We start from the raw sequence: 26,620 nt of genomic DNA on the forward strand, positions 1-26,620 counted from the left end.
TTTTTAATTGTGGCCAATTTAATAAGTTTTTTAATTGTATTTTAATTGTATTTATTGTGTATTGTGTATTTTTTACCTGGCTGTGAACCGCCCTGAGTCCTTCGGGAGAAGGGCGGTATACAAATTTAAATAATAAATAAATAAATAAAATTCGGATGCTTGACAACCGGTTCATATTTACGACGGTTGCAGCGTCCCGGGGGTGTGTGTGTGTGTGTGTGTCACATGATCCCCTTTTACGACCTTCTGACAAGCGAAGTCAATGGGGAAAAGCCATATTCACTTAACAACCACGTTACTAATTTAACAACGGCAGTGATTCACTTTGCAAGCGTGGCAAGAAAAGTCGTATAACGGGGCAAGACTCACTTAATGAATTTCTCACTCAGTGACATAATTTTTTTTATTTATTTATTTATATCCCGCCCTTCTCCGAAGACTCAGGGCGGCTTACAGTGTGTAAGGCAATAGTCTCATTCTATTTGTATATTTACAAAGTCAACTTATTGCCCCCCCCAACAATCTGGGTCCTCATTTTACCTACCTTATAAAGGATGGAAGGCTGAGTCAACCTTGGGCCGGGCTTGAACCTGCAGTAATTGCAGGCTGCTGTGTTCTAATAACAGGCTACTAACAGCCTGAGCTATTACGGCCTAAATTCTGGCCTCAGCTGTGGTCATACGTTGAGGATCACCTATACATAGCTGCCCATCTTAAGGACAACTTTAAAACTTATATATACACCTGCCCATTCAACGTCCTCGTGCTGAACGCAACCTTAGGGCAGGGGTTGGCAAGAGACAGAAGTGGATTCCCTGGTTTCAATGCTACGAGAGGAGTGGCAGCAGCAGCAGCAATGATCTTTTTTCAAGGGTGGGGCGTCTGAGAAACTGCAGGGTTTGTGAATCTGCCCCACCTCTATTTATCTCTCCACCCTGAACATTAGGAGACCTTGGTGTCTCTCAAGCCTCGGAGAACAAGGACATGATGGACAGACGGATAGATCTAAGGTTATTTCTGTCACCCTGGCGCTGGTTGACTTTGACATTCTTGGGGATGGATACGCTGGCGGCTGTAGAAAGGAGACAGCTCTCACTAACCGTAGGGCGGGGGGGGGGAAAAACCACCAAGATGATGACAGAAAGCACCTACACAAGGAAAGCCCCTGAGATGCAAAGTTAAGAAAGACAAGAGTCCCCAAGGGAAAATATTAAATATTGGCTCCACTAGGGTGTTGGGGAAGAGAGAAGGAGCAGGGCTCAGCGGCCACTGGAATTTTATCTTTGATCAGCCAAGGGGGGTTGCCAGCCATAGGAACAGGGCGGCCGGGCGGTTATCTGCCAACGCAATGAGGGTGGAAACGTAGGAACGTTTCGCCTCCTTCAGTGCCACTAGGTGCCACTAGGTAGGTCTTTGAGAAAGACCTAACTAGTGTCCGACCAGCCATTTTCCTGCTGTTATTTATTTATCTTTGCATGAAATACTCGCCTGCTGAACTTCTTCGATTGCGAGGTTCCCCCGCCTCGCAGGAATGGCCCTCCGTGTTATCGAGGGCCTGCCTTAACGAGGGGTCTTGGGACCTGGAGAGGTGGCATGCGATGAAGAAGAACCTCTGGGGATTTGTAAATAGGTTTTTTAAAAAAAGGTCTTTTAAAGGTGGGGAGGGAAGAGACGGGTGGGGGGAAAAACCCGTCGGGGAGGGAATGTCCAGTCCCGGGGTTTGTTCATGGCGTTTCTTCATCTGGTCCGAGGGCGGGGGGGAGGGGTGTGTTCCAGGTGTTGAGGGCCGTTCCATCTGTACGGTAAGTGGGAGGGTCAGATATGGCGGAAGCAAGGGGCCGTATCATTTTTTGGGAGCACGTGCTCGCTGTTTAAAAGCAATCACGTGCTCCGGCCCCTTAGTCCTTACCCGTTCCCCGGAAGGTCAAGATCCTCAGAGCCTGGGCCTCTGGTTGATGTTGTGCAATGCCCAGTCCGTGGTCAATAAGGCCCCCCTGATCTGCGATCTTATTCAGGGGGAGTCCATGGACTTTATGGGCATTACGGAGACCTGGCTGGGCACAGAAGGGGGTGTACCCCTGGTCGAACTGTGCCCTCCGGGATTCCGAGCATTCCATCAACCGAGGGCCCAGGGTAGGGGTGGAGGGGTGGCGGTTGTGATGAGGGAAGGTCTGGAGCCGAGAGAGTCCACTGTGCCTCAGATAGCCGGTTGTGAATCCCTCCTTGTGAAGTGGGGCCATAGGAATCAGATGGGTCTGTTGATCGCGTACCTGGCTCCTTGCTGCGTGACTACAGCCCTGCCTGAGCTACTGGAGGTGCTTGCCGGAGTGGCGGTTGAGATTCCCAGACTTTTGGTCATGGGGGATTTCAACTTGCCATTGGCCGGCTTGTCATCAACGGTGGTCCAGGAGTTCCAGGCTTCCATGACGGCCATGGACCTGATTCAAGTAACTGATGGCCCTACACACACTGGGGGGTCCACACTGGACATGATTTATATCTCTGGACAGTGGTTTAATGATCTGGTATTAGGAGATTTAGTGACGGAACCTGTGTCATGGTCAGATCATTTTCTCCTCCGCCTAGACTTTCAGACCGCCGCTTACCACCGCAGGGAGACGGAACCAATGTGTTGGTTCCGTCCCAGGTGCCTGATGGACCCCGAGAGGTTCCTGACGGAGCTTGGGCCGTTCCCTGAGGATCTTGCCCATGGCACGACCGAAGAACTAGTTGCGGCCTGGGAACAGGCCACGGCTGGGGCTTTGGACCGTGTTGTGCCTTTGCGGCCTCTGACCCGGCGCAGATCTCAATTGGCTCCTTGGTTCTCTAAGGAGCTGAGAGAAATGAAACGCCGGAGAAGACGCCTAGAGAGTACCTGGAGGTCCAGCCGTTCCGAGGCTGATCAGACACTAGTTAGGTCTTTCTCGAAGACCTACCTAGTGGCACTGAGGGAGGCAAAATGTTTCTACGTTTCCACCCTCATTGCGTCGGCAGATAACCACTCCTACATCAGGAGGGGCGGGATGATCCCTTGCAGGGACGTGTCGAGGAGTTTAGTGGTTATCTATACGATAAAATCGCTCAGCTCCGGGATAGTTTGGACCAAAATTGTGATGATCCAGGTGAGATGACGGAGACGCGTCTTGTCGATGTTGTTTGGGATGAGTTTGATTCTGTGGCTCTCGAGGACGTGGACAGGCTACTGGGGAGGTTACATGCCACCACATGTTTACTGGACCCGTGTCCCTCCTGGCTGGTGCTGGCCACTCAGGAGGTGACACGAGGCTGGCTCCGGGGAATTATAAATGCTTCATTGTTGGAAGGGGTTTTCCCCGCCGCCTTGAAAGAGGCGGTGGTGAGACCACTCCTCAAGCCTTCCCTGGACCCAGCTATTTTGGGAAATTATCGTCCAGTCTCCAACCTTCGCTTTGTGGCGAAGGTTGTAGAGAGTGTGTTGGCATGGCAGCTTCATCGGTACCTGGATGAAGCTGTCTATCTAGACCCGTTCCAGTCCAGCTTCCGGTCCGGTTATAGTACGGAGACAGCTTTGGTCGTGTTGGTGGATGACCTCTGGAGGGCCAGGGATAGGGGTTGTTCCTCTGCCCTGGTCATGTTAGATCTCTCAGCGGCTTTTGATACCATCGACCATGGTATCCTGCTGCACCGGTTGGAGAGTTTGGGAGTGGGAGGCACCGTTTATCGGTGGTTCTCCTCCTATCTCTCTGACCGGTCGCAGACAGTGTTGACAGGAGGGCAGAGATCGACCGCGAGGCGCCTTACTTGTGGGGTGCCTCAGGGGTCGATTCTCTCGCCTCTCCTGTTCAACATCTATATGAAGCCATTGGGCGAGGTCATCAGTGGCTTTGGGGTGAGTTACCAGCTGTACGCTGACGATACGCAGCTGTACTTTTCCACCCCGGGCCACCCCAACGAAGCTGTCGAAGTGCTATCCCGGTGCCTGGAAGCCGTACAGGTCTGGATGAGGAGAAACAGACTCAAGCTCAATCCCTCCAAGACGGAGTGGCTGTGGATGCCGGCACCCCGGTACAGTCAGCTGCAACCGCAGCTGACTGTTGGAGGCGAGTCATTGCCCCAACAGAAAGGGTGCGCAACTTGGGGGTTCTCCTGGATGGACGGCTGTCGTTTGAAGACCATTTGGCGGCCATCTCCAGGAGAGCTTTTTACCAGGTCCGCCTGGTTCGCCAGTTGCGCCCCTTCCTTGACCGGGATGCCTTATGCACGGTCACTCACGCTCTTGTCACTTCTCGTCTGGATTATTGCAATGCTCTCTACATGGGGCTACCCCTGATGTGCACTCGGAGGCCTCAGTTAGTTCAGAATGCAGCTGCGCGGGTGATTGAGGGAGCCACACGTTGCTCTCGTGTAACACCGCTCCTGCGCAGTCTGCACTGGCTGCCTGTGGTCTTTCGGGTGCGCTTCAGGGTGTTGGTTACCACCTTTAAAGCGCTCCATGGCTTAGGGCCCGGGTACTTACGGGACCGCCTGCTGTTACCTTATGCCTCCCACCGACCCGAACGCTCCCACAGAGAGGGTCTTCTCAGGGTGCCGTCCGCCAAGCAATGTCGGCTGGCGGCCCCCAGGGGAAGGGCCTTCTCTGTTGGAGCACCTACCCTCTGGAACGAACTTCCCCCTGGTTTGCATCAATTACTTGACCTTCGGGCTTTCGCCGTGAATTGAAAACGCACTTGTTTATCCAAGCGGGACTGGCTTAATTTTTTAAACTTTTTGAATTTTAATAATTTTAATTGGGGTATTTTTATGAATTTTATGGGTCAAATTTGACGGTTTTAAATTTTCAGCAATTTATAGAATATGTTATTTTAAATTTTGTTTTAATTTGTATATTGTACTGTTTTAATCTGGCTGTACACCGTCCTGAGTCCTTCGGGAGAAGGGCGGTATAAAAATCTAAATAATAAATAAATAAATAAATAAAATAGGACGAGCTACATGTTACTTCGACCTTGAGTCCGACATATCCTGCACTTTAGGGAGCCTCAACCCCTCGGGAGCCTTCTTATCCGGCTCCAAGAAATCTTGGATTAACATACTTTCCAGAGTATAAGACGCACTTTCCCCATTCCCCCTAAAAGCGGGTGGAAGTGTTGGTGCATCTTATACACTGAATACAGCCATTTTTGGCCTCCCGAAACCCCGCTTCGTGCATCCCGGTTTTCCCAAAAAACAGGCCCGTTTTTCACAAAAACGGGATGCGCAGATGGTTTGGGAGGCCGGCAGAGCAGAGGTAAAATCCAGCAGGTTCTAACAGGTTCTGGAGAACCTGTAGCGGAAATCTTGAGTAGTTCGGAGAACCGGCAAATACCACCTCTGCCTGGCCCCAGAGTGGGGTGGGAATGGAGATTTTGCCGTATCCTTTCCCCTGCCACGCCCACCAAGCCACAACTTGCCCATCAAGCCATGCCCACAGAACCGGTAGTAAAAAAAATTGCATTTCACCTCTGCTGCAGAGTTTTCCTGGGGGCTGGGGAGGGCAGAAACGTGACGCCTGGGGAGGTTTGGGAGGCCATAAACGAGCCTGCTTTTTGGATGGAAAAACGAGATGCACAGAGGGTTTGGGAGGCCTGCACAGTGCTCCTGCGGGCCGGGGAGGGCAAACACTTTTTTTCTTCTTTATTTCTTCGAAATCTTGGTGTGCCTTACACTCGGGTGCGTCTTATAGCCCAAAAAATACGGTACATTTATCCAGTTCCTCCAGGCTGAACTCCTGTTCCATTACAGTTCACACCAAGTATTTCAGGATGACTCCACCACCTTCAACGCACATCCCATCTTGGCAGCCCTCTAACAACTTCCTCCTGCTCTTGTTACCTGCCCCCCCCCACAACCCTTTCCAACCATTTATTTCTCCCAGACTCAGTAAATGCACACAGAGCTACCTCTGAGCTGTGCAATAGCTCTCCAGCGACCCAGGAAGCAGCTGTGACATTTCAATAGCCAGGGCGAGCTGAAGGACTGTGCCTGCCTCACTTTTCCTGGAACATTAAATGGCGGCTTTGGAAGCAGAGGGAGGCATCGTGTTCTCTACACCAGCCCTCCCCATAAAGGATGCGTCCTTGCAGGCTTGGGCCAATGTCTCCCTCGTTGTTGCAAGTCAGGCCTGGTATTTAACTGAACGGTAGTGTTAAAAGAGAGATCTCCGAGTCCCAGCAGGATCCTGATTTAAAAGAATTAAAAGACGCTTAATGAATTTCAGAAGCAACAATTTCAGTTTCACCCTAACGTATAAACCCACGTTTTTCAAATGTGTTTCTCAAACTCCGTTAATCTGTAAGCTCTGAATTCCCCAACCAGCTTTACTTCAGAGTTTACAGATTAACAGAGTTGGAAGGGACACTGTAGGTCATCTAGTCCAACCCCCCGCTCAAGCAGGAGACCCTACCTACACCATTTCTGACAAATCGCGGTCCAGTCTCTTCTTGAAAGCTTCCAGTGATGAAGCTCCCACAACTTCCAAAGGCAACTTCTGTTCCATTGGTTGATTGTTCTCACTGTCAGAAAATGTATCCTTATTTACAGGTTGAATCTCTCCTTGTTCAGTTTCCAACCATTATTCCTTATCTGGCCTTCAGGTGCCTTGGAAAACATCTTGACCCCCTCCTCTCTGTGGCAGCCCCTCAAATATTGGAAGACATTTATCATGTCTCCGCTGGTCCTTCTCTTCGCTAGACTATCCATGCCCAGTTCCTGCAATCATTCATCAAATTCTGGAAATTGAAGTCCACCCATCTTGAAGTTGCCATGTTTGAGAAAAAAACTAATTATTTAACCATAATGCCCAAAACAGTCCACAACACTTCTTCAAAAGACAAGTAAGAGGAAAGATCTTGCGCAACCATTAAGCCCTGCTGTTTTCCAACATGGGTAAGTAAATCCCTTAGTACAGCATGTGTGTCTGCTCCAGCCAAGATACACAGGTTGGAGAAGATTAGCCCGCATGCTGACTATCCAAAAATGCCACATGGAAACAAAAAACAAAAAACAAAAACCAGGGCAGGTGGTAGGCTTCTCAGCTACCATGGAAACATATAAGCCTAACTCCTTAGGATGGACTTGCAACACTTGTACCATCCCTTTATCTGCTGTCTGTGTGTGTTTTAGGAAGTGATGAAGAAAGAACTCGCAAGAAATTTGCCTTTTATCGAATGGGATACTACAGGGAGGACTAACACACACTACAAGGAAAACAGTACCCGGAAAGATAATAGAAACTTCTGATGGAACGCGGACCAACAAGGCTACAAAAAAAGATACGAGCGTTGGGAAGAGACTGTGTTGTGTTCATTTGTGTTTTGGGAAGTCAACGGCAGAATCCCAATTTTGACTGTTTGCTTTTCTGGATACAGGTAGAGAGGGTCCCAAAATCTCCTTTGCCGAGCAAGGCAGTTGTTAACCGAATTTTGCCCCGTTTTGCGACCTTTCTTCCCACAATTGTTAAGCAAATTCTGCAGTTGGTTAAGCGAAAACGTGGTCTTTAAGCAAATTTGGCTCCCCCCCCTGCCCTTGACTTTGCAAATGAGAAGCCAGCAGGGAAGGTTACAAAGGATGATAGTTTGACCCAGTGGTGGGTTTCAAAATTTTTTACTACCAGTTCTATGTGTGTGGCTTGGTGGGCGTGGCAGGAAAGGATACTGTAAAATCTCCACTCCCTCCCCAAGCTGGGATTTGGGAGGCAGAGAATAGATGGGGGCGGGGCCAGTCAGAATTTTTACTACCGGTTCTCAGAACTGCTCAGAATTTACACTACCAGTTCTCCAGAACTGGTCAGAACCTACTGAAACCCACCTCTGATTTGACCCCAGGACAGTACAACTGTCATAACTATATGCCAAGTGCCCAAATTTTGGTCATGTGACCTAGGAATGCTACAACAACCAGGCACAAGTCAATTTTTTTCAGTGCCATTGCAACTTCAGTCACTAAACAAATGGTTGTAAGTCAAGGACCAGTACAGGAAAAATCCTAGGGAGGCCCCACCAATCAAAAGAACACATCCAAGCTAGGATGAAATCATGGACTATCTAATAACCCCATTTACCTATCAAGCTACTCTACAATTGGCCAGATTTCTCTGAAACAACCCATTATAATTTCCTGTGATTCTTAACTATATGGAAATTTGCATTAACCTGTAAGTTTATTGCTAACACCCTCCCAAATGCTAGATTGCTCACACATATAATCTACATGGAAGGGAGAGGAGAACTGGAGAGGGACCTTAACTCAGAGCATGTCCCCTATATGCATCCAACTTTCCCAACCTATTCAGAGATAATAAAGACCTTTCAGTTATTACCTTAGATTTGCTGACTTGCTCCACAAGCCAACAACAGAACATAGGGACGAGCAATGGGCAGTTTTCCAATTCAATCTTAATTCTAATCAAGCAAAAAATTGTTTTCATTAACCATGAAAAAGGGGGCCAAAACCTCTCCTTTTCTCCTTGCCAGTTCATGCAGACAAGGAGTGAACCAACCTTCTCCCCCAATATACTTACTAATGAAGGCAAATATATGTGTCCCAGAATAATGTTGCATGATCCAATCTGGGTCGGTCACCGGGACCAGAGGTTTAATCTTCCGAGCTTTCAGACTCGTGCTAGAGCTCATCCTCAGGGAACTTCTCTCTCTCTCTCACCAGAATGTGGTGGCTAAATCTCTGGTCCTGGCGACCAATGCAGATTGGATCCTGCAATAAACTTAACTATTGCAATTCACCATTCTTTTACAAGCAAAATCATTCATAGGGGATGGTGGTTTTCCCACCTGTTTCCATTAAAGTTTCCTCCATGCACTTGGGAGTCATGTTGACCCATCCACCCAACCCAGAAATCCAATGACTTCTTCTCTCACTGTTTTCTCTTTTTTTTTCTACTCTCCCATAAATTAAACCCCATTTTTCACTTGGTACCTCCCAGAGGTGGGTTTCAGCAGGTTCTGACCAGTTCTGGAGAACCAGTAGCGGAAATTTTGAGTAGTTCGGAGTCCCAGCTGATCGGGAGGGAATGGGATTTTTGTAGTAACCTTCCCTGCCACGCCCACCAAGACATGCCATGCCATGCCCACCAAGCCACACCCATAGAACCGGTAGTAAAAAAATTTGAAACCCACCACTGGTACCCCCCCCCAACCTTTCGTCTTCCCCATCACCAAACTCTGCTTATTTAACTTACGATGTTCCTTCTGTGCATTTATTAAATTTACATGCTGCACATCTTACTGTGGAGCAACTCGGGATGGCTTACAGCATCATAAAAACAAGAATATTAAGAACATTAAAATATTTTTTTTAAAAAAAAAACTTCTACTCAGCTATTTGGGCAAAAAAGAAAAACAAGAAAGAAAGTAGGAAAGAATTACTTATTATTCTGCTTTGATGTCATATGTTCCAAGCTATGCAAGCTGACCAAGGAACCCAAACTGCCAAATCATTAAAGGTCACAAAGATATTCCAAACTCATTTCTGGCTACCTTAACACCAGCCTTTCTTACTTACATTGAAACACCAAAATACTAAAGTTGCGACTCCCTTTCATTCCGTGGCACGAAAAATTTACAACTGGGTTCATATGTCACATTAAGATGGGGTTTAATGATGCTTTCTTGAAGAAGCCACTGCTGCTTTATTGAATAAACCCATATTAAATCTGATTCGCCCAGCAAAAAAGGCTCAAAAACCATGGTTCACCAATGACAATGGTTCAAGTCGTCATATCCCATTATTGGCACTATTGCAATGTGAATTCAGGTACAGTTGTAAACCCAAATTTTGATGGCCGCTAAAATGAGAAAGGTCTCAAATCCCAGCAGCTGCATCTATTCTTTCCTACCCAATAAACAACTGCGCTCCAACGAAGTAAGTCCCATCCAACATCTCAAAACTATTGTGTTCTTTCTGCATTTGAAGGGGATAGAAAGACAAGACAAGCCAATGGAAAAATCCTGGAGAGAGAAAAAAAATCGGGAGGGAAAAATAAAGGCTGTCTTTGCTTACACTTCTGCTTTTAGTTTGCTGTGGCAAGCTGTACCCACACGGCATCAAATGTTGCAACCCACCGCTGAAACTTTTATACGTTCCCTCAGAAAATACTATTTTTATACATTCCACTGATTCATAATAGGATTTCTTTGGGTTTCAGCTTACCGAGTTCTGTATCATGCCACACATCCTGCTTTCATAAGCCCCGGTTGATAGCAGTGGTTTTCAAAGTTGATAACGGTAAGATGGGTGGACTTCCGCTCCCAGAATTCCCCAACCAGTATGCTGGGAATTGAAGTCCATACATCTGAACCAGTGGTGGGATTCAGCCAGTTCGCACCACTTCGGGAGAACCGGTTGTCAACTTTCTGAGCAGTTTGGCAAACTGGTTGCTGGAAGAAATCATTAGGGCAGAGAACCGGTTGTTAAATTACTTGAATCCCACCACTGCTCTGGACCTTGTCAGGTTTGGGGGAGAGGGGAAACCACCAAGCTTATAGCAATGGAGGGCAGACTGAGGTTCTTATGAGGATGGGCTCCAACATGAGCCCAAAAGCTCAGACCACTAAACCTCTGGTCCCTGGTGACCAATCCAGATTGGATCCTGAAGTTCTTATATCACATGGGACTTCAAGTCCTTCCTTCATCCTTTCAACATGGCTATTGAAAATCAGCAGTATGACCTCCTACTATTTTCAGAAGAGAAATATATAAAAACAGAATAATCCCACCCTCTCCCCCACCCCCAAAAAAGATTGCATCCTCTCCCCTCCATCATCACTATCCTGCCCACTGTGGCAACCTATTTTGCCAAGTGTGGTTTATAGCTTAGCTTGTGACAGCTCAGAGAATGGTAACCCAGCCAATAAACCATGGCTAAGCCAATTTGTGTTTCTGCTGGGAAATGAGAGCTACCTGTTGCTGTTTAGTGCCCTGAAGTGTCGCATCTTTTCGCAATAATTTCTCCAAGGAGACCCTTCTCCTCTCTATCTCAGGAGCTGCCACAAAAGAAGAGGGAGCCAAGCTATTCTCCAAAGCACCTGAGGGCAGGACAAGAAGCAATGGGTGGAAACTAATCAAGGAGAGAAGCAACTTAGAACTAAGGAGAAATTTCCTGACAGTGAGAACTATTAATCAGTGGAACAACTTGCCTCCAGAAGTTGTGAATGCTCCAACACTGGAAGTTTTTAAGAAGATGTTGGATAAACATTTGTCTGAAGTGGTGTAGGTTTCCTGCCTAAACTGGGGGGAGGAGGGGGTTGGACTAGAAGACCTCCAAGGGTCCCTTCCAACTCTGTTATTCTATTCTATTTTTTCTCCTGTAAGTGCTTGATGCATCCTAGTTGTCAGCCTCTCTGCTCTCTGGCTCCTTCTTCTGTCACGTCAAGGGATTAAAGCCTAATCCACACATGCAATGAAAACTACCAGTGTCCCAAAATTACAGAACAGACCGTGCCACTTCAGGCTCCGTGAGATCACACATTCCCCCCCTCCCCGCCTCCCCTCCAGGAAAAACAAAAACAAACAGAGCAGGAAACAAAGTCTGATGATCTTTTTTGCTCGCTCTCTCCTGTGCTAGTCATTAAAAAAAAGAAAGTTAGTTGCAGGGAGTTTTTGCCATAAGGAAATACCCAAATATTCTGCTCAGCAAGTGGTATCCTTTCCACTCCTTATAGGATTACCCGCACAGACAATGCTCCACTCTGTCAGCCCCCAGATAACAGAGAGGTGTTATTTATTAGCTCCATGCATGCATGTTTGAAGAAGTTCTGGCTTTTTATTTTATTTTTTACTAAGGAACCACCACCCCCAAAGAGGGATTTTGACTTCTTTTTTGGTTGTTGTTGTTTAACCCCACCTGTTGATCCCATCAAGCGTTCCCCCTTGGGCAGCAATGTAACCAAACACCAGCTCCCATCTATCAACTAGTGGGTTAGCACTGGGACTTTCTAACACAGTCAGTTGCCCTTCCCATGAGAAAAAGGAATGACACTCCTCACCCATGGAAGCTCTGTCATAGCCTACTCAACACAACTTCGGAATCCACTGGGATTTGCACCCTGCTTCTTCCCAGAGAAAGGAGGTCTTCCTACCAGGGCCCCAAATGCCACAATGAGCAAACAGAAATCCCTCAAAGATGCTTAGCTTGAACAAGGAGTCAGCAGTTCCCCAAAAGGTTCTTGTCAATTTGAGGAGCAAGGAGCAGCTATCTTGAAAGATCAATTTCTAGCTCAGCCCTAAACTCATTTGAAGATCATATTAAAGCCGCGATTTGCCAAACTGTCTTTTGTTAACTAAGGTATAACTGCCTGGATTCACACACTATCCTAAGCTATATGTTGTTGTTGTTGTTGTTAGTTGCAAAGTCGTGTCCGACCCATTGCAACCCCATGGACAATGTTCCTCCAGGCCTTCCTGTCCTCTACCATCCATTTAAACTCATGCCTACTGCTTCAGTGACTCCATCAAGCCACCTCATTCTCTGCCGTCCCCTTTTTCTTTTGCCCTCAATCTTTCCCAGCATTCGGCTCTTCTCCTGTGAGTCCTTCCTTCTCATTAGGTTGCCAAAGTATTTGAGTTTCACCTTCAGGATCTGGCCTTCTAAAGAGCAGTCAGGGTTGATCTCCTCTAGGCCTGACCGGTTTGTTCACCTTGCAGTCCAAGGGACTCGCTATAAGGTCAGTGTTGGTGAACCTTTGGTGTTCTTGCGTGCCGGCCGGCCTGTGTGCCGGAAGTGGCACGCAAAACCATCCCATGATGAATGCGTGGCCTCCCCGGCTTGTCTTCACATTCCTGTGCTCAAACATTCGCTGGTCAGCTGGCCGTCGCACACTTGGGAGCGGCAGAACCTGAAAGAGTGGCGTTCCATCGCGCATGCACGAGCCAGCACCCAAAAACCCAATGAACAGCTGGCCATCGTGCATGTGCACGATGTCAACCTAGAAGGTCGGGTGCCGGCTCATGCATGCACGATGGACCGCTGCTCTTCTGGGGTTCGCCGCTCCCACGTACGCGATGACCAGCTGACCGCCGCACGTTGGAGCACAGGAATGCGAAGAGGAGCTGGTGAGGCTGTGCATTCATCGCAGGATGGTTTCGTGTGCTGCTTCCGGCACACATGCCATAGGTTCGGCGACACTGCTATAGGTTATTGTTTGCAAAACCACAAGCACGGAGTTTGCATGATAAACTAAGCAAAGTTGCATGCTGTTGGGAGTTAAGGGCCCTGCAGAGTGTCCAAGACAGGATAGGTTGTCCTTGACTTACAACCATTTGTTGAGTGACCATTCAAAGTTACAACGGCAGTGAGAAATAGCGACTTATGGCTGTTTTTCATATTTATGACCATCCTAGCATCCCCATGGTCATGTGATCAAAATTTTGGGCACTTGGAAAAGTGATTCATGTTTATGACCACTGCAGTGTCCCAGAGTCGTGTGCAACCTTCTGATAAGCAAAGTCAGTGCGGAAGCAAGATTCACTTAACAACTACGTAACTATCTTAAGAACCGCAGTGATTCCCTTAACGATAGTGGCATGAAAGTTGGGCAAAACTCACTTAACCGATGTCTCACTTAGCAATGGAAATTTGGGGCTCAATTATGGTCTTAAGAAGACCATATGGAAGACTACCTGTACTGTCCCCAGGACAGGCGGGCCCAAGGCAAGGATCCCATGTGACTTGGAAATGTTCTGCTGAATTTTAACAAGTGTCAGTTAATTAAAAACTAAACCTGAGATTGTACCCAGGTGAGGACACGCTGTCTGTGTAACCTATGCATTAACCCAATGCTAAAGAAATCACATTTGGGCTTGGTGCTAGGTGCAAACCAGAGGCTGTTTTTTCAGTCCACCCCATCTGCCACCTGAGGATACCACCACTGTTTTTGTATATGATCCAGAAGAGCAAATATACTCTTTGGTTTGGTTTGGTTTGGTTCTGCAACCCAACAAGACAGACACAGACTTCAGAGGATAATTAGAACTGCAGAAAAAACAATGGCTACCATCTGCCTTCCATTGAGAATCTGTATACTGCACGAGTCAAAAAGAGGGCTGTGAAAATATTTACAGACCCCTCACATCCTGGACATAAACTGTTTCAACTACTACCCTCAAAATGACGCTACAGAGCACTGCACACCAGAACAACAAGACACAAGGACAGTTTCTTCCCGAAGGCCATCACTCTGCTAAACAAATAATTCCCTCAACACTGTCAAACTATTTACTAAGTCTGAACTACTATTAATCTTCTCATCGTTCCTATCACCCATCTCCTCCCACTTATGACTATATGACTGTAACCTTGTTGCTGGTATCCTTATGACTTATGTGGACGGTTTCCCTATGACTATCATTAAGTGTTGTACCTTACGATTCTTGACGAATGTATCTTTTCTTTTATATACTCTGAGAGCGTATGAACCAAGACAAATTCCTTGTGTGTCCAATCACAGTTGGCCAATAAAGAATTCTATTCTATTCTATTCTATTCTATTCTATTCTATTCTATTCTATTCTATTCTATTCATTGTTCCCATAACCAGGACCCAGTTTCCAGACACACTATTGTACAAATATTATGGAAGGAGGGGTAGTTTGCAAAGATAGAAAAATACAATGAGGCATCACTAATATAATGAAAGTTGCTGTAAGCCAGATTTCCTTCACTTTTGCCTTCTCCTGGCTCTATTTTTTACTTGTTACCGTTTCTTCCTTTTTTTCATAACTGCTTGTCCCAAAAGGGAATAGTGTGATGGGTATACATATCTATTAATGTTTTAATGTGGGGAAAAATTCTGCCACAAATAGTCTTGAGAGATTGTAACTGTACAGATAGTCCTTGACTTTACAAAGTTCGTTCAGTGATGTTCAAAGTTACAACACAAAAGAGTGACTTATGGCAGCATCCCTATGGTCACGTGATCAAGATTCAAATAGCAGTGGGAATAGCATTTAGACTTATATATCGCTTTACGGTGCTTTACAGCCCTCTCTAAGCGGTTTACAGAGTCAGCCTATTGCCCCCAACAATCTGGGTCCTCATTTTACCCACCTCGGAAGGATGGAAGGCTGAGTCAACCTTGAGCCTGGTGAGATCTGAACTGCCAAATTGCAGGCAGCCGGCAGTCAGCAGAAGTAGCCTGCAGTACTGCGCTCTAACCACTGCGCCATCACAGCTCACAGATGCTTGACAATTGAATCATATTGATGACATTTGGAATGTCCCGGGGTCATGTGATCATCCTTTGCAACTTTCTGAAAGCAACGGAGCAATGGAGGAGCCAGATTCATTTTAACAACTATGTCACTAACTTAAAAACTGCAGTGATTCACTTAACAACCGCAGCAAGAAATGTCGTAAAATGAGGCAAAACTCCCTTAACAACTGTCTCCCTTAGCCGCAGAAATTTTGGGTTCAACTGAGGTGATGAGCACTACCTGAACATGCAAAACGAAATGCTACCACAAATGACAAATAATGGAATTGGCCCCACATCATCAACCTGATTCCACCAGAGACTGCCTCCAAAACAAGCCATCCCGCAAAGAAAACAAGAGAATTTTTGGAACAAGTGCAACTCAAGGAATACTTGCATTTCTAGGATTTAAGAGTGAATCCTAGGATTCACTCTTAAATTTATCTTAAATCCTAGTTTCTAGGATTTAAGAGTGATTTACTGCTGCTGAATAGAGCACGGTTCCCTTACAGTCCAAATGGTTGAGCAAACTAATTTGATCCTCCCAATCAAGAGTTAAGTGCCAACACATTCCACACTCCCTTGTTCCAGGCAAGGTGATAGCTGATTTCAGCAGAGAAATATGGAGAGGAAGAACTAGGTATAAGTCAGGGAATCTAAAAATACTTAAGAGAAATTTACAACCAAAAACACTAAATGGTTGAAATGGCTGACTTACATGATTGCGCCAGTATAAAGGTCTAATTCAGAAGACCCCATACGGATTTTCTTGTTGTTAAAAGTTATAGTGCATTATTGTTCTGGTGCCTTCAGCTGCATTGGGACTTTAATTCCCATAATTCTCAGTCAGCCTGATCATTAACTGGGGATTAAAGGAGCAGCTAAAAAGCAAGTTACCTGCAAATTTTGAAGACAAACCACAGTGTGCCCCATCTGCTGGGAATTAACAACAACAAACTCCAGTATTCCACGACACCGTGAATGACTTCACAAGCCTATTTAGACACTGTTCAACTCTACCCAAGTTCTCTCATCATGCTAAACCAGGGATGAAATGCTACCGGTTCGGACCAGTTCGGCTGAACTGGTAGCGGTGACGGTGCGTAGTTCGGAGAACCGGTAGTGGTGGCAGCAGGAGGCTCCGCCCACTCGCCCGGACATCGTTACTTCCTGGTTTTAACCCAGGAAGTAACCTGTTTTTGACCTTCTGTGCATGTGCAGAAGGATTTGCACATGCGCATATGGTCCAAGCGCGCACTTCTGAACCAGTAGAGAAGGTAAGATTTCACCCCTGTGCTAAACCATAACACAATCTTCCTTAGATCTGACGCATGTCGCACTATATCCCAAGCAATCTGGTTTACTCAACAAGCCACCATTAAGCCAATCATAACTTAGTGCAATACTTGAACCCAGGGTCTGAAAATGCTTTCTCAGAAGGCGCAGTAGAGACCTAATTCCTGTTGTCTGGCTGATAAGTCATCCAAATCTTCCAACAGCCCTTTCTTTCCAACAGGTTCTGACTGTTTCTGTTGGAAACATCTTTGTAATTTCACATGAACTTACAGTAACATCAGCACAAGGAAGGAAAACAAAGGAATACATGTGGCTATTTTGAAGGGGAAGAGGATTGCCTCTTATGAAGATAAGTCCTGCTCCACACGATAACACAGCAATTAATCATACTGGACGGTACTTCTACAATGCAGGACCACCCATTCCTCTAAGAAGCCAATACGGATAGTCCCTCGACTCACAATCATTTGTTTAGCGAATGAAGTTAAAATGGCACTGAAAAAAGCGGTTTATGACTCGTCCTTGCACTTATGACCATCACAGCATTCCCACAGTCACATGATCAGACTTAGGGGCGTTTGGCAATCAGAATGTATTCAGAATGAGCCCAAGAAAGCAAAACAGCTCCTCTGCTACTATTGCTATGAAACTTGCAACTCTGTAGATACAGATTATGCAAAATAACCAAGACCCCCCAAATAAGGACATCTCCAAATCCAGGAATATGCAAGGCATATAAAGATATCAGCGAAGTTAACCACCTCCTTCTGGTCATCCCGATTTGGATCTGTGAAACCCATGACCAAGTCTAACCCAGCTTGATTGACAGATGCTTCTGAACCACCAGAAGGCTTCACCAGCAGGGGTGAAATTCACTTACCTTCGCTACCGGTTTGCAAATGTGAGCGCATGCACGCCTCCTCCACACATGCACAGAGACGGTCAAAAACGGGATGTGATGATGTCCGGGTGGTTGGCGGAGCCTCCCTCCGCCGGTGCTACCAGTTTGCCCGAACCGGATAGAACCGGCTGAATTTCACCACTGCTTCACAGCCTTCATCAATGCGCGTAAAACCTTCAGTTTAACAATTCTATTTAACTTCAGCATTTTACTGATTGCGCCAACGTGAAGAACTTGAAAGTAATTGTAAATCTTTCCTTTTACCAACTCTGTCACCCCCATTACCTGGTTATCAATACATCACACCAGGATTCAATGCATCATACCAGGTTTCACATTCAAGGAACAATTCTCAGGATTGTGGGGGGGGATGGAACAGAAGAGCTTGTGATACCAGGATCCTTAAATCCAAAACAATAATCCAGGCTGCAACCTTATTATATAAAAGTGGGGGGGGGGGGAAGTATAGCTAAATTGTAGACCAGTGTTTCTCAATCTTAGCAGTTTCAAGAGATATGGACTTCAAACCACCACCACCCCCAAATTCCCCAGAGAGCATGGCTGGCTGGAGAATTCTGGGAGTTGAAGTCTATACCTCTTTCAAATTGCTAAGGTTGACGAACACTGTTGTAGATCACGTGTCGCTAAAAGAGAGTGTAGCTGTGTAGTTTCATCAGGGCTGGTAGTTTCAGAGACATGCTCTCACAAGAATGACCAAATCCAGAATTCCTTGCAAGGGGGAAAAAAGTTGGTAGGAGGGAGAAAACACCACAAATAGTAATCAGGGATCATGATCCCATCAACAATAGAACCAATTGTTTTTGAGATGTGCAGGCCCAAAACATAAGGACAAGAGTTTAAGGCAGCAACACAAACAGATCCACAAATGCTGCCTTATCTGGCTTTAAGTCTGTATGAGACCACACAGGCAGGATGGTATTAGGCATGCAGAAAGAGGCTTGTATTTATTACAAAAATACATCCACAGTTGTACTTGGGCTGTATATTTATATTACACTTCTGCTTACTTTCCCCAGCCAAAGTTGAACAGCTACCTCACCTCAACAGCTTTGCTGGCTGAGGAACTCTGGGAGTTGGAAGTTCACAAGTCTTAAAAGAGCCACGTTTGCAGACCCCTGACCCAGGTCAAGCCAACGATTGCCTTAATCCTGTGTTGGGTCTCTTGCCCAAGGCTCATCAAAACCATGCAGAACTTTCCCACCAAATCTTGGCCCAGCCTGGTTAACAAGTGTCTGTGTGGACACTTCTCTCCCTCCCACAACTGCCAAATTATTTTGAGCAGGTTCTGCTCTTGCCCCACACATCAGCGCTACCCCCCAACAGGATTGCCCACAGTTAAGACTCACTCCTTACAAGCGCTCCATACAACCTCCTAGACTCCGGGGATGTGCAACAGGTTACAACGACTGTGCTCAAGAGTCAGATCGCCAGCTTCTGCCTTTGCTTTTAAATAGTCAAGATGCCTCCAGCCATGCTGACACAGTCAACAGTTGCCCTCCAAGTTAATGACATGCAGCCTACGTGTCACTTGACCGATCAACAGGTGGACCGTGTGCTGAAGTTTAGAGAATTGCAACTGAATGTTCCACAGGAAGGAGCAAAACCCCAGCGGGTTTACTCATCACCAGCTGGAAGACAGTCCAGAAGTGTTTTTAGAATAAAAATTCCCAAGACATTTGGCACTTCTCATCCCCACTCCCCAGCCTTTCTACATTCCTTCTAAAGCATGCAGGCAAGGCAACATGACCTAACCGTCTTAAGAGATTGTGCTTCTGATGAGACTGCAGGACCAGCAAACCCCACCCCACCCCCCACCTCCCCCATACGAAGCAACTCCGCTTGGCACCCTTGTTCCCTGCCTGACCCCCACCCCCACATCTGAACCTTCTTCCTCTGGGCTCCAAGGTGGCAGCAGCACTAGAGTCTCTCTGTTTTTACTTGGCTGATGTGCACTATTAATAGATGCTTACCATTCTCTCCCAGATCTTTCCTCAGCAGAAATAAACCACTCCCAGGTCCCCAAAGCCTCCCTCCGAGGCAGGAAGGGCGAGGACTCCAGCCAGACAGGCCCCTCTAGGCTGCCCATAACCTTCTCCACGTTTCCATCTGCTCCCTTGCATCTGCCAGACACAAGTTTCCAAATGTTCCTTGTGTCCTTGCTTCAGCCTGCCTGCCTGCCTGCCTGCCTCTCCCCCTCCCACCGCCACCCTCCACAACTCCAACAGGGCTCTTAAGCTGCAATCTGTAGCCACCACTAGGAAATCCTGCCACAGTGGGGGTGGGTGAGAGGGGGCCGGCTGCCTGCTTTTACCAACTCCTGCAGTGTATAAATGGCCGGCCTGCCCACTCGCATCAGGCTGGGCAAGAGCATTCTGTCCTGGGGCGCACCACCGTCAAAAGGAGTTTTTGGACACAAGGAAGCCTGGTGATTTAAAAACTCCTTTTTGTGTGTGTGAAGAACAGCCTGGCACACAAGCCGCAACAGGGGCACCTAAGAGGGGAACCTTTTCGCTTCCTTCAGCCTGCCCAGGTACAAACACACAGCCCAATGCACTTCAAAAGCTGCCTGATATACTAGCTCAGTCTCGCCCAGCATTCTGTCTGATAGGAGCTGCTATCTGAGATCTTTGTAATGGGAGATGCCCAGCACCGAACTAGGGCCCTTCTTCACGGAAAGCATGTGCTCTGCCAAGAGTTATAGCCCCTCCCTCCCCCCAGGAGATGTTTCTGGGCATACACTGTAAGGAGAGACGCTAGAACTGATTAAAGCAAACTGCATATCGATATTAAGCCCAAACACTGGATTCCTTACACACACACACACACATCCTTGAGAATCCAGCTCTTTACCTTCTGGTTCCCATCTCCTGGAAAGAATGTTCTATGGTCTATTCACAAGCCCAGCCAAAGGAGGGGGTTTCCAAGATTCAGGAGCCAAGCATTCTTGCTTGCTTTCTCTCTCCCTCTCTCCCCTTACTGAAACTTTTCCTGCGCAAAAGTGTGTCAACAGACCTTGACAAAGAAAATGCTCAGAGGTTTAAGGCAAGTAGCACCCAGAGCACCTCCTCAGCCCAAGTGTTCCTGCTAATTTATTCCTTGCATGAGTCTGTATTGTTTTGATTCCTCTTCCTCTTATCAGGCTTGTCAAACCAGATACGGATCAGGAGCCAGAGGGGTTTTTTGGGGGGGCAGGAGGAGAGATATCCCAAGAAAGAGCACTGGAGAGTGGGGTTTGTTTTTTTAAAAAAATATATATGCATCTAGGCGTTTCAAAAAGGGGCTCCAAGCAGGAACAGCACAAGAGACACTTTGTGCCATCACTAATTGACGTTGCTGCTCGATGCCTGCTTCCCTAGGTCAGGTAAGACCAGAGTGTAAACATGTCCGATGAGATACCTTTAAAAAGGAGGGGAAGCTTCTTCAAGGCCAGAATCTGGAAAACATTGCCTGGCAGGAATGAGAAAGTCACCTGGATTTTCCCTTCTTCTACACCTAAACTGCCCTGCAAGGTGATCATTCCTCCTAAAATTTAAAGAATGGCACCTTGTTTTGTGGGGGAGAACCAACCACAAGGTGCGCAGAAGGGGATTGACTTAGCCTGCAACCTGGAGCATCCTGACTGGCAAGTAAGGCCCACTGGAAACATGATGAAGCTTGTCCTTGAGTAACCAAACACAATTTCCTCACTCGCCAAGGGACTTTTAGACACACACGGTTTGTCTGAAAGGCATGCGGGGTGGGAGGGGACACACTCTGGTGCCATCTCCACTGGTTTTCATCTACCACACACACACACAAAAAAATCCCAACTAGCCACCTTTTTTAAGGCAGGGGTCTCCAACCTTGGCAACTTTAAACCTGGCGGACTTCAACTCCCAGAATTCCCCAGCCAGTTTAGCTTAACTGGCTGGGGAATTCTGGGAGTTGAAGTCCGCCAGGCTTAAAGTTGCCAAGGATGGAGATCCCTGTTCTAAGGGATAAAAGCCGCCTGGCTAGTGTCACTCAACACTTTTTCCACAAAGGGAGGGGAGAGAGAGAGCAAGAGAGAGATGAAAGACACAAAAATCCCCCCTGGGTGTCTCCTCTTGCCACCTCTCTTCATTGGCCTGGGGGACTGTCATGCCATAGGCTTAACCCCCCCCCCACACACATACATCCCTCCCCTCCTTCAGCTTGCCAACAGACAGACAACCCCCCCCCCTTTCCAGGACCACAGACCTGTTTTGCAAGCTCGCTTCTCCGCCTCCCCCCCCCCTTTGCAAGGAGGCTACCTCAAGAGCCCTTTCCTTGTTTCTTCCACCACCCCCCTCCTCCTCCTCCTCCCCCCCACCTCTCTTTCTCAAGCCACATTCACAATGCCTTGGGGAGGAGGAGGAGGAGGAGAGGGGGGGGTTGAGAGGAAACTCTAGAGGAGAGTTCACCCCTTTCCCAAGGAAGGTTCTGCAGGGCGCTTCCGTTCCTAATCGCGCCTCCCCTGCCAGCCCCACATGCTGAAATAATAAAGGTCTGTTTGCCTGCGAAAAAAAGTGCGCCTGAGCTCGCTTTTCCTCCACCTCCACCACCACCACCCATCCCCAAAACCCGGCGCAACTCCTTCCCCTTTCAAAGCATCGCCCGCCGCCGCCTCCTCCTCCCCCGCCTCTCAACTCTGTACTCCCCCACACACACACTCCTCCCCACCCCCGGTAAACAGATCCGCTTACTCCGTGGCTTCTCCAGCGCGCGCACACACACACACTCACACGCATAAATATATATATATATAAAATATACACACGCGCGTCCCAGCGCCCTTCGGCTCGCGCGTCCCCCGAACGGCATGTGCGAAGTCAGATTAATGTTTACACCTAAAGCGATTTTTTTTTTTCGGGAGCAAATTTGAAGAAGCGGCAGCGCCAAAGGGGACCGCGGGGGAGAAAGAGGGAGGAGAGGCGGCAATGGGAGGGAGGGAGAGAGGGAGGGAGGAAAGAAAGTGGCGGCTGACAATCCGCATATTGCCCCCCCCCCTCTAGAAAAAAAAAAGGTGATGGAGAATAACCGAAGAGGTGAAAGAGAGAGAGAGAAACAGAGAAGGCAAGAAATTTTAAAAAAAGAAACCATCACCTTTTTTTCCCTTTTTTTGCGCGCGCGCTTCAACTGTCTTACCTCCAGCTGCCGAGGCTTTGCTTACACTGGTCGAGACAAAAGGCTGGTTCATACGGATTAGTTGTTGGGGGTTTTGTGTGTGTGTGTGTGTAAAAAAATAAAAATAAAAATCAAGCATTCGCGTCCTTCCCTCCACCCACCATCCCTCTTCCGAATCCCGCTGCTACTTCGCTGCCCACACGCAACCCCTCCGAGCTCAGGAGGAGGAGGAGGAGGAGGAGGAGGGGATGGACTTCTGCTTCCCCCCCAACCTCCCTCCCCACCCTTCCCGAAAAGGTTAGAGAGGAGTGCAGAGGGAGGGAGGGAGGCGGAAACCGAAGGCACAGAGCAACTCGGGTGGGAAAAGAAATTGGGTAGCCATCCAACATCCTGGGGTCGGGGAGGGCGGGGAAGAAAGCCAGAAAAGAAAAGGGGGAGAGCTTGGCACGAGCCAAATCCAAAAAAAAACAACACACCCCAACCCTTCTGGAAAGATTTGGCCGGGGGTGGTGCAGGTAGGGGGTTGGTGAAAGGAAGAGGGGGGCGTTGGAGGGCTGGCTGGCTGGCTGGCAAGGGGGCAGCCCGCCGAGTTACTCACCAGCTTGCTGTTGCTGCTGCTGCCCACCGATCCCTTCGGCGGCGGCGGCGGCTGCCTTTCGGGAGAGACTTTTTTCTTCCAGGGGATCAGGAGACTCCTGGCTGCCGGGGAGACTGCCCGACCCTTCGGCGCCACTGCCAACCTTCAGCGACAGCATATTCATCGCCTGCCGATCACATTATCCTCACGCAACTCTGCTGGACATGGTCCCTTCGCCGCCGCTCGCCCTCCTCCTCCTCCTCCTCCTTCTTCGCCGCCGCCTCTTCCTCGCCTCCTTTTCTTTCCGCTGGCTCGCTCTCTCTCTCTTTCTTTCTTCCTTTCTTTTTGCCTTCCTTCCTTCCTTCCCTCCCTTTCCCCGACACACCACACACAAAAGACGGGAGCCAGGAAGGAGGGGTGGGTAGGGAAAATATGCAAGGCGGCGAGAATTGGCTTTCCCAGCGCTCGCTCGCTCGTTCGCTCGCCGCCCCCCGCGCCTCTGTCTCTCGCGTCGCTGCTGGAAAAGGAAATGAAGAAGAAGCGAGCGAGCGAGCGGGCGGGGAGGGGGGGGGGAAGAGAGAGGAAAAGCAGACCCTTGGCTCGCGCTGCCGCTCAGCTGCTGCTGCTGCTGCTGTGCTGGGCTGGGGGATTTTGCTCCTCCGCCCCGCTGGTCGCTGCTCGCCCGCCGCCGCCTCCTGCTTCTTCCCACCGCCGCTTTGGCTCTCTGTCTCTTGCTCCTGCCTTGCGCCTCTCGCTTGCCTGGCCGGGCTCGGGAGAAAAGGCTGGCCGGGAGCTTCTTCGCAGCCGCTGTTGCCGCCTTGGCTGCCTCAGACGCTCTCGGCTTACCTTCGCTTGTCAGCAGCCAGAGCAGCATCCGGAACCCCAGGGAGAGACCCGCAAAGCATCTTGGGGGATGTAGTATTTCCTCTTTCGGCGAGGACTGGGGGGTGGAAGGGTGGAGAGAGAGAGAGGGGGGGGGGGAGAGAGCAGGAAAAGGAGACCGAGCCGACTTTCGGGGGGCTGGACGGGCGGCCGCGCGAATTGGCGGCGGCGCTGCTAGAGGCGCTTTTTGGAGGCGATGCTTTCCCCACCTCCCCGCCCCCGTTTCCGTCGGGAAACGCCACGGTTGCTCCGGGTTCGCAAACTGGCCGTGTTAATAAACTAAATAAACCGGCTTCGCAAACTAATTGTGCTAATAAAAAATTTAAAAAGAGGGACGAGAGAAAGAGAGAGGCTGTAGGATCTCGGGGATCCTTGCCAGGCGGAGAAGGCAAACTTAGCTGAGAGGGGGGAGTAACTGGGAGGGGGGGGTCTGGCTTGCTCCCCCGTCCTCCCCCCCCAGCGTTATTATGAACCCCTTTTCCAGGGTTCGGTTTTAAAAGAAATGCTCAGCTGTAACTTCCCGGGCACCCCCTCCCTTTCCACCCTTTCTCTCGTGTCCTTGTTCGGCTTCTTTTAAAAACTTTCGGCCCCTCGGAGTTAGCTTTGCTCCGTGTTTGTTTAAAGGTACGAGACACTCCTGAGATATCCAGGCCTTCGCCGAAGATTTCGCGTGGTGGTGGGGGGACGATACACGCTTGCTGATCTCGGGGAAGATACCCCCAAAAAGAAGAAAGAAAGAAATACTATAGAAGAGAAAAATACCTCGTAGAGGAATAAGACACTACTGTTTATATGTGTGAGCAGTGCCCTCTAATGGTGGGAACCGGGACTTGCTCCGCTTCGGGGAATCTTCCCAGCCTTGAACCCTCGACTTCTTCTGGTAATTCCGCAACGAGAGATCTTGTCTCATCTAAGACGGGCGCAGATGGTGGCCTGGGGCAGGGATGACATCAAGCAATCCACAGGGTGTGGATTGCTCACAGGCTGAGTCTACTCTTACCTCAGCTAAGCAGTCTCTGCAGGGAGCTTGTACTCTTCTAAAGTCCAGGGGTCTCCAACCTTGGGAACTTTTAAGTTTTTAAACTTTAAGACCTGTGGACTTCAGCTCCCAGAATTCAGCAAAGCTGGCTGAGGAATTCTGGGAGTTGAAATCCACAAGTCTTAAAAGTTCCCAAGGTTAGAGATCCCTGTTCTAAACAAACTGCAGGAGACATCTGACCAGAGCTGTTAACAGTAGGGGTGAGCAGCCCATAAACCGATAACAGATTAACAGAGTTGGAAGGGACCTTATAGGTCATCTAGTCCAATCCACCACCCCTTAAGCAGGAGACCCTACACCATTTCTGACAAATGGCAGTCCAATCTTTTCTTGAAAGCCTCCAGTGATGAAGCTCCCACAACTTCCAAAGGCAACTTCTGTTCCATTGGTTGATTGTACTCACTGTCAGAAAGTTCCTCCTTATTTCCAGGTTGAATATCTCCTTGACCAGTTTCCATCCATTATTCCTTGTCTGGCCTTCAGGTGTTTTGGAAAATAGTTTGACCCCTTTCCTCTCTGTGGCAGCCCTTCAAATATTAGAACACTGTTATCATGCCTCCCCCGGTCCTTCTCTTCACTAGACTAGCCACGCCCAGTTCCTGTAACCATTCTTCATATGTTTTAGTCTCTAGTCCCCTAATCATCCTGGTTGCTCTCCTCTGCACTTTTTCTAGCATCTCAACATCTTTTTAATAGTGTGGTGACCAAAACTGGATGCAGTACTCTAGGTGTGATCTTACTAGGGCTTTAGAGAGTGTATTAGTACCTCACTTGATCTTGATTGTATCCCTCTGTTAATGCAATTTAGGATTGTATTTGCTTTTTTGGCTGCCACTGCAGGCTCATATTTAGTTGGTTGTCCACTAAGACTCCTAGATCCCTCTCGCCAGAGCCATTCAGGATCCTACTGGAAAATTGGAAGGCCAATGGCCAAAAGAACAGCTGGGCAGCTTCCCTGTTTTTTCTTGTATAAAACTAAGCAAATAAGATAGAAAAAGTCCTCTTCAAATCAACCGTCTTCCAGCCAACAGGGTCTGACCCTTGCTTAGCTTTTCAAGAACAGCACACTTCAGAGAGCACAGTTAAAAATGAAGGGAACCTAACATGAAAAATAAGTTTATGCTCATCTTCAGAATGGATGTAAGCTTTCTTTGTGGGAGTCCTACCTGCTAACATGATTTCTACCAAACGTGAAAAACTTACTGGTCAAAATGTCCACTCTTTCATTAAATGGGCATCCATATATCACTACCTACCCGGTTATTCATTTTCAGTATCTATCATTCCATAACTGATCCATAAATCATTTTATCATAGTGTGCTCTCTAAATCAGCAATCGTACAACAAATCTATTTTCTCACATTTTTAGGTTTCTTGGTAACTCTCTGAAGAGCAAAAGTTGCACACCCACTCATACCCACTTCAGATGCACTGAACTTCCCAAATTTTGTTTTTTGTCAACTTCTGTACTCTTTCAACCAGAATTCCGCTAAACAACTTCCAAGGAACATTTAAGAGACATGTGGTTTTTACACTCTTGTTACCTGTTCCTTGTTAT

General features: G+C 48.0%; 1 protein-coding gene across 3 annotated transcripts in view; it reads right to left on the minus strand.

The window, feature by feature from the left end:
• AHDC1 (AT-hook DNA binding motif containing 1) overlaps positions 1–23,993 on the minus strand; it is a 314,317-nt gene extending 290,324 nt beyond the window's left edge. Inside the window, exon 1 of one of the 3 annotated variants that reach the window (XM_058196357.1) lies at positions 23,162–23,993. In XM_058196357.1, the coding sequence (XP_058052340.1) occupies positions 23,162–23,324 (163 nt within the window). In that variant the 5' untranslated portion in view covers positions 23,325–23,993. Of the gene's footprint in view, positions 1–18,785; positions 18,848–22,584; positions 22,732–23,161 lie in introns of those variants that run through there. The other 2 variants (XM_058196359.1, XM_058196362.1) reach the window with 2 other exon arrangements.
• Between the last annotated feature and the right edge of the window lie 2,627 nt (positions 23,994–26,620).

This window comes from Ahaetulla prasina, chromosome 10 (assembly GCF_028640845.1).
Source record: "Ahaetulla prasina isolate Xishuangbanna chromosome 10, ASM2864084v1, whole genome shotgun sequence".
Lineage (NCBI taxonomy): Eukaryota > Metazoa > Chordata > Lepidosauria > Squamata > Colubridae > Ahaetulla > Ahaetulla prasina.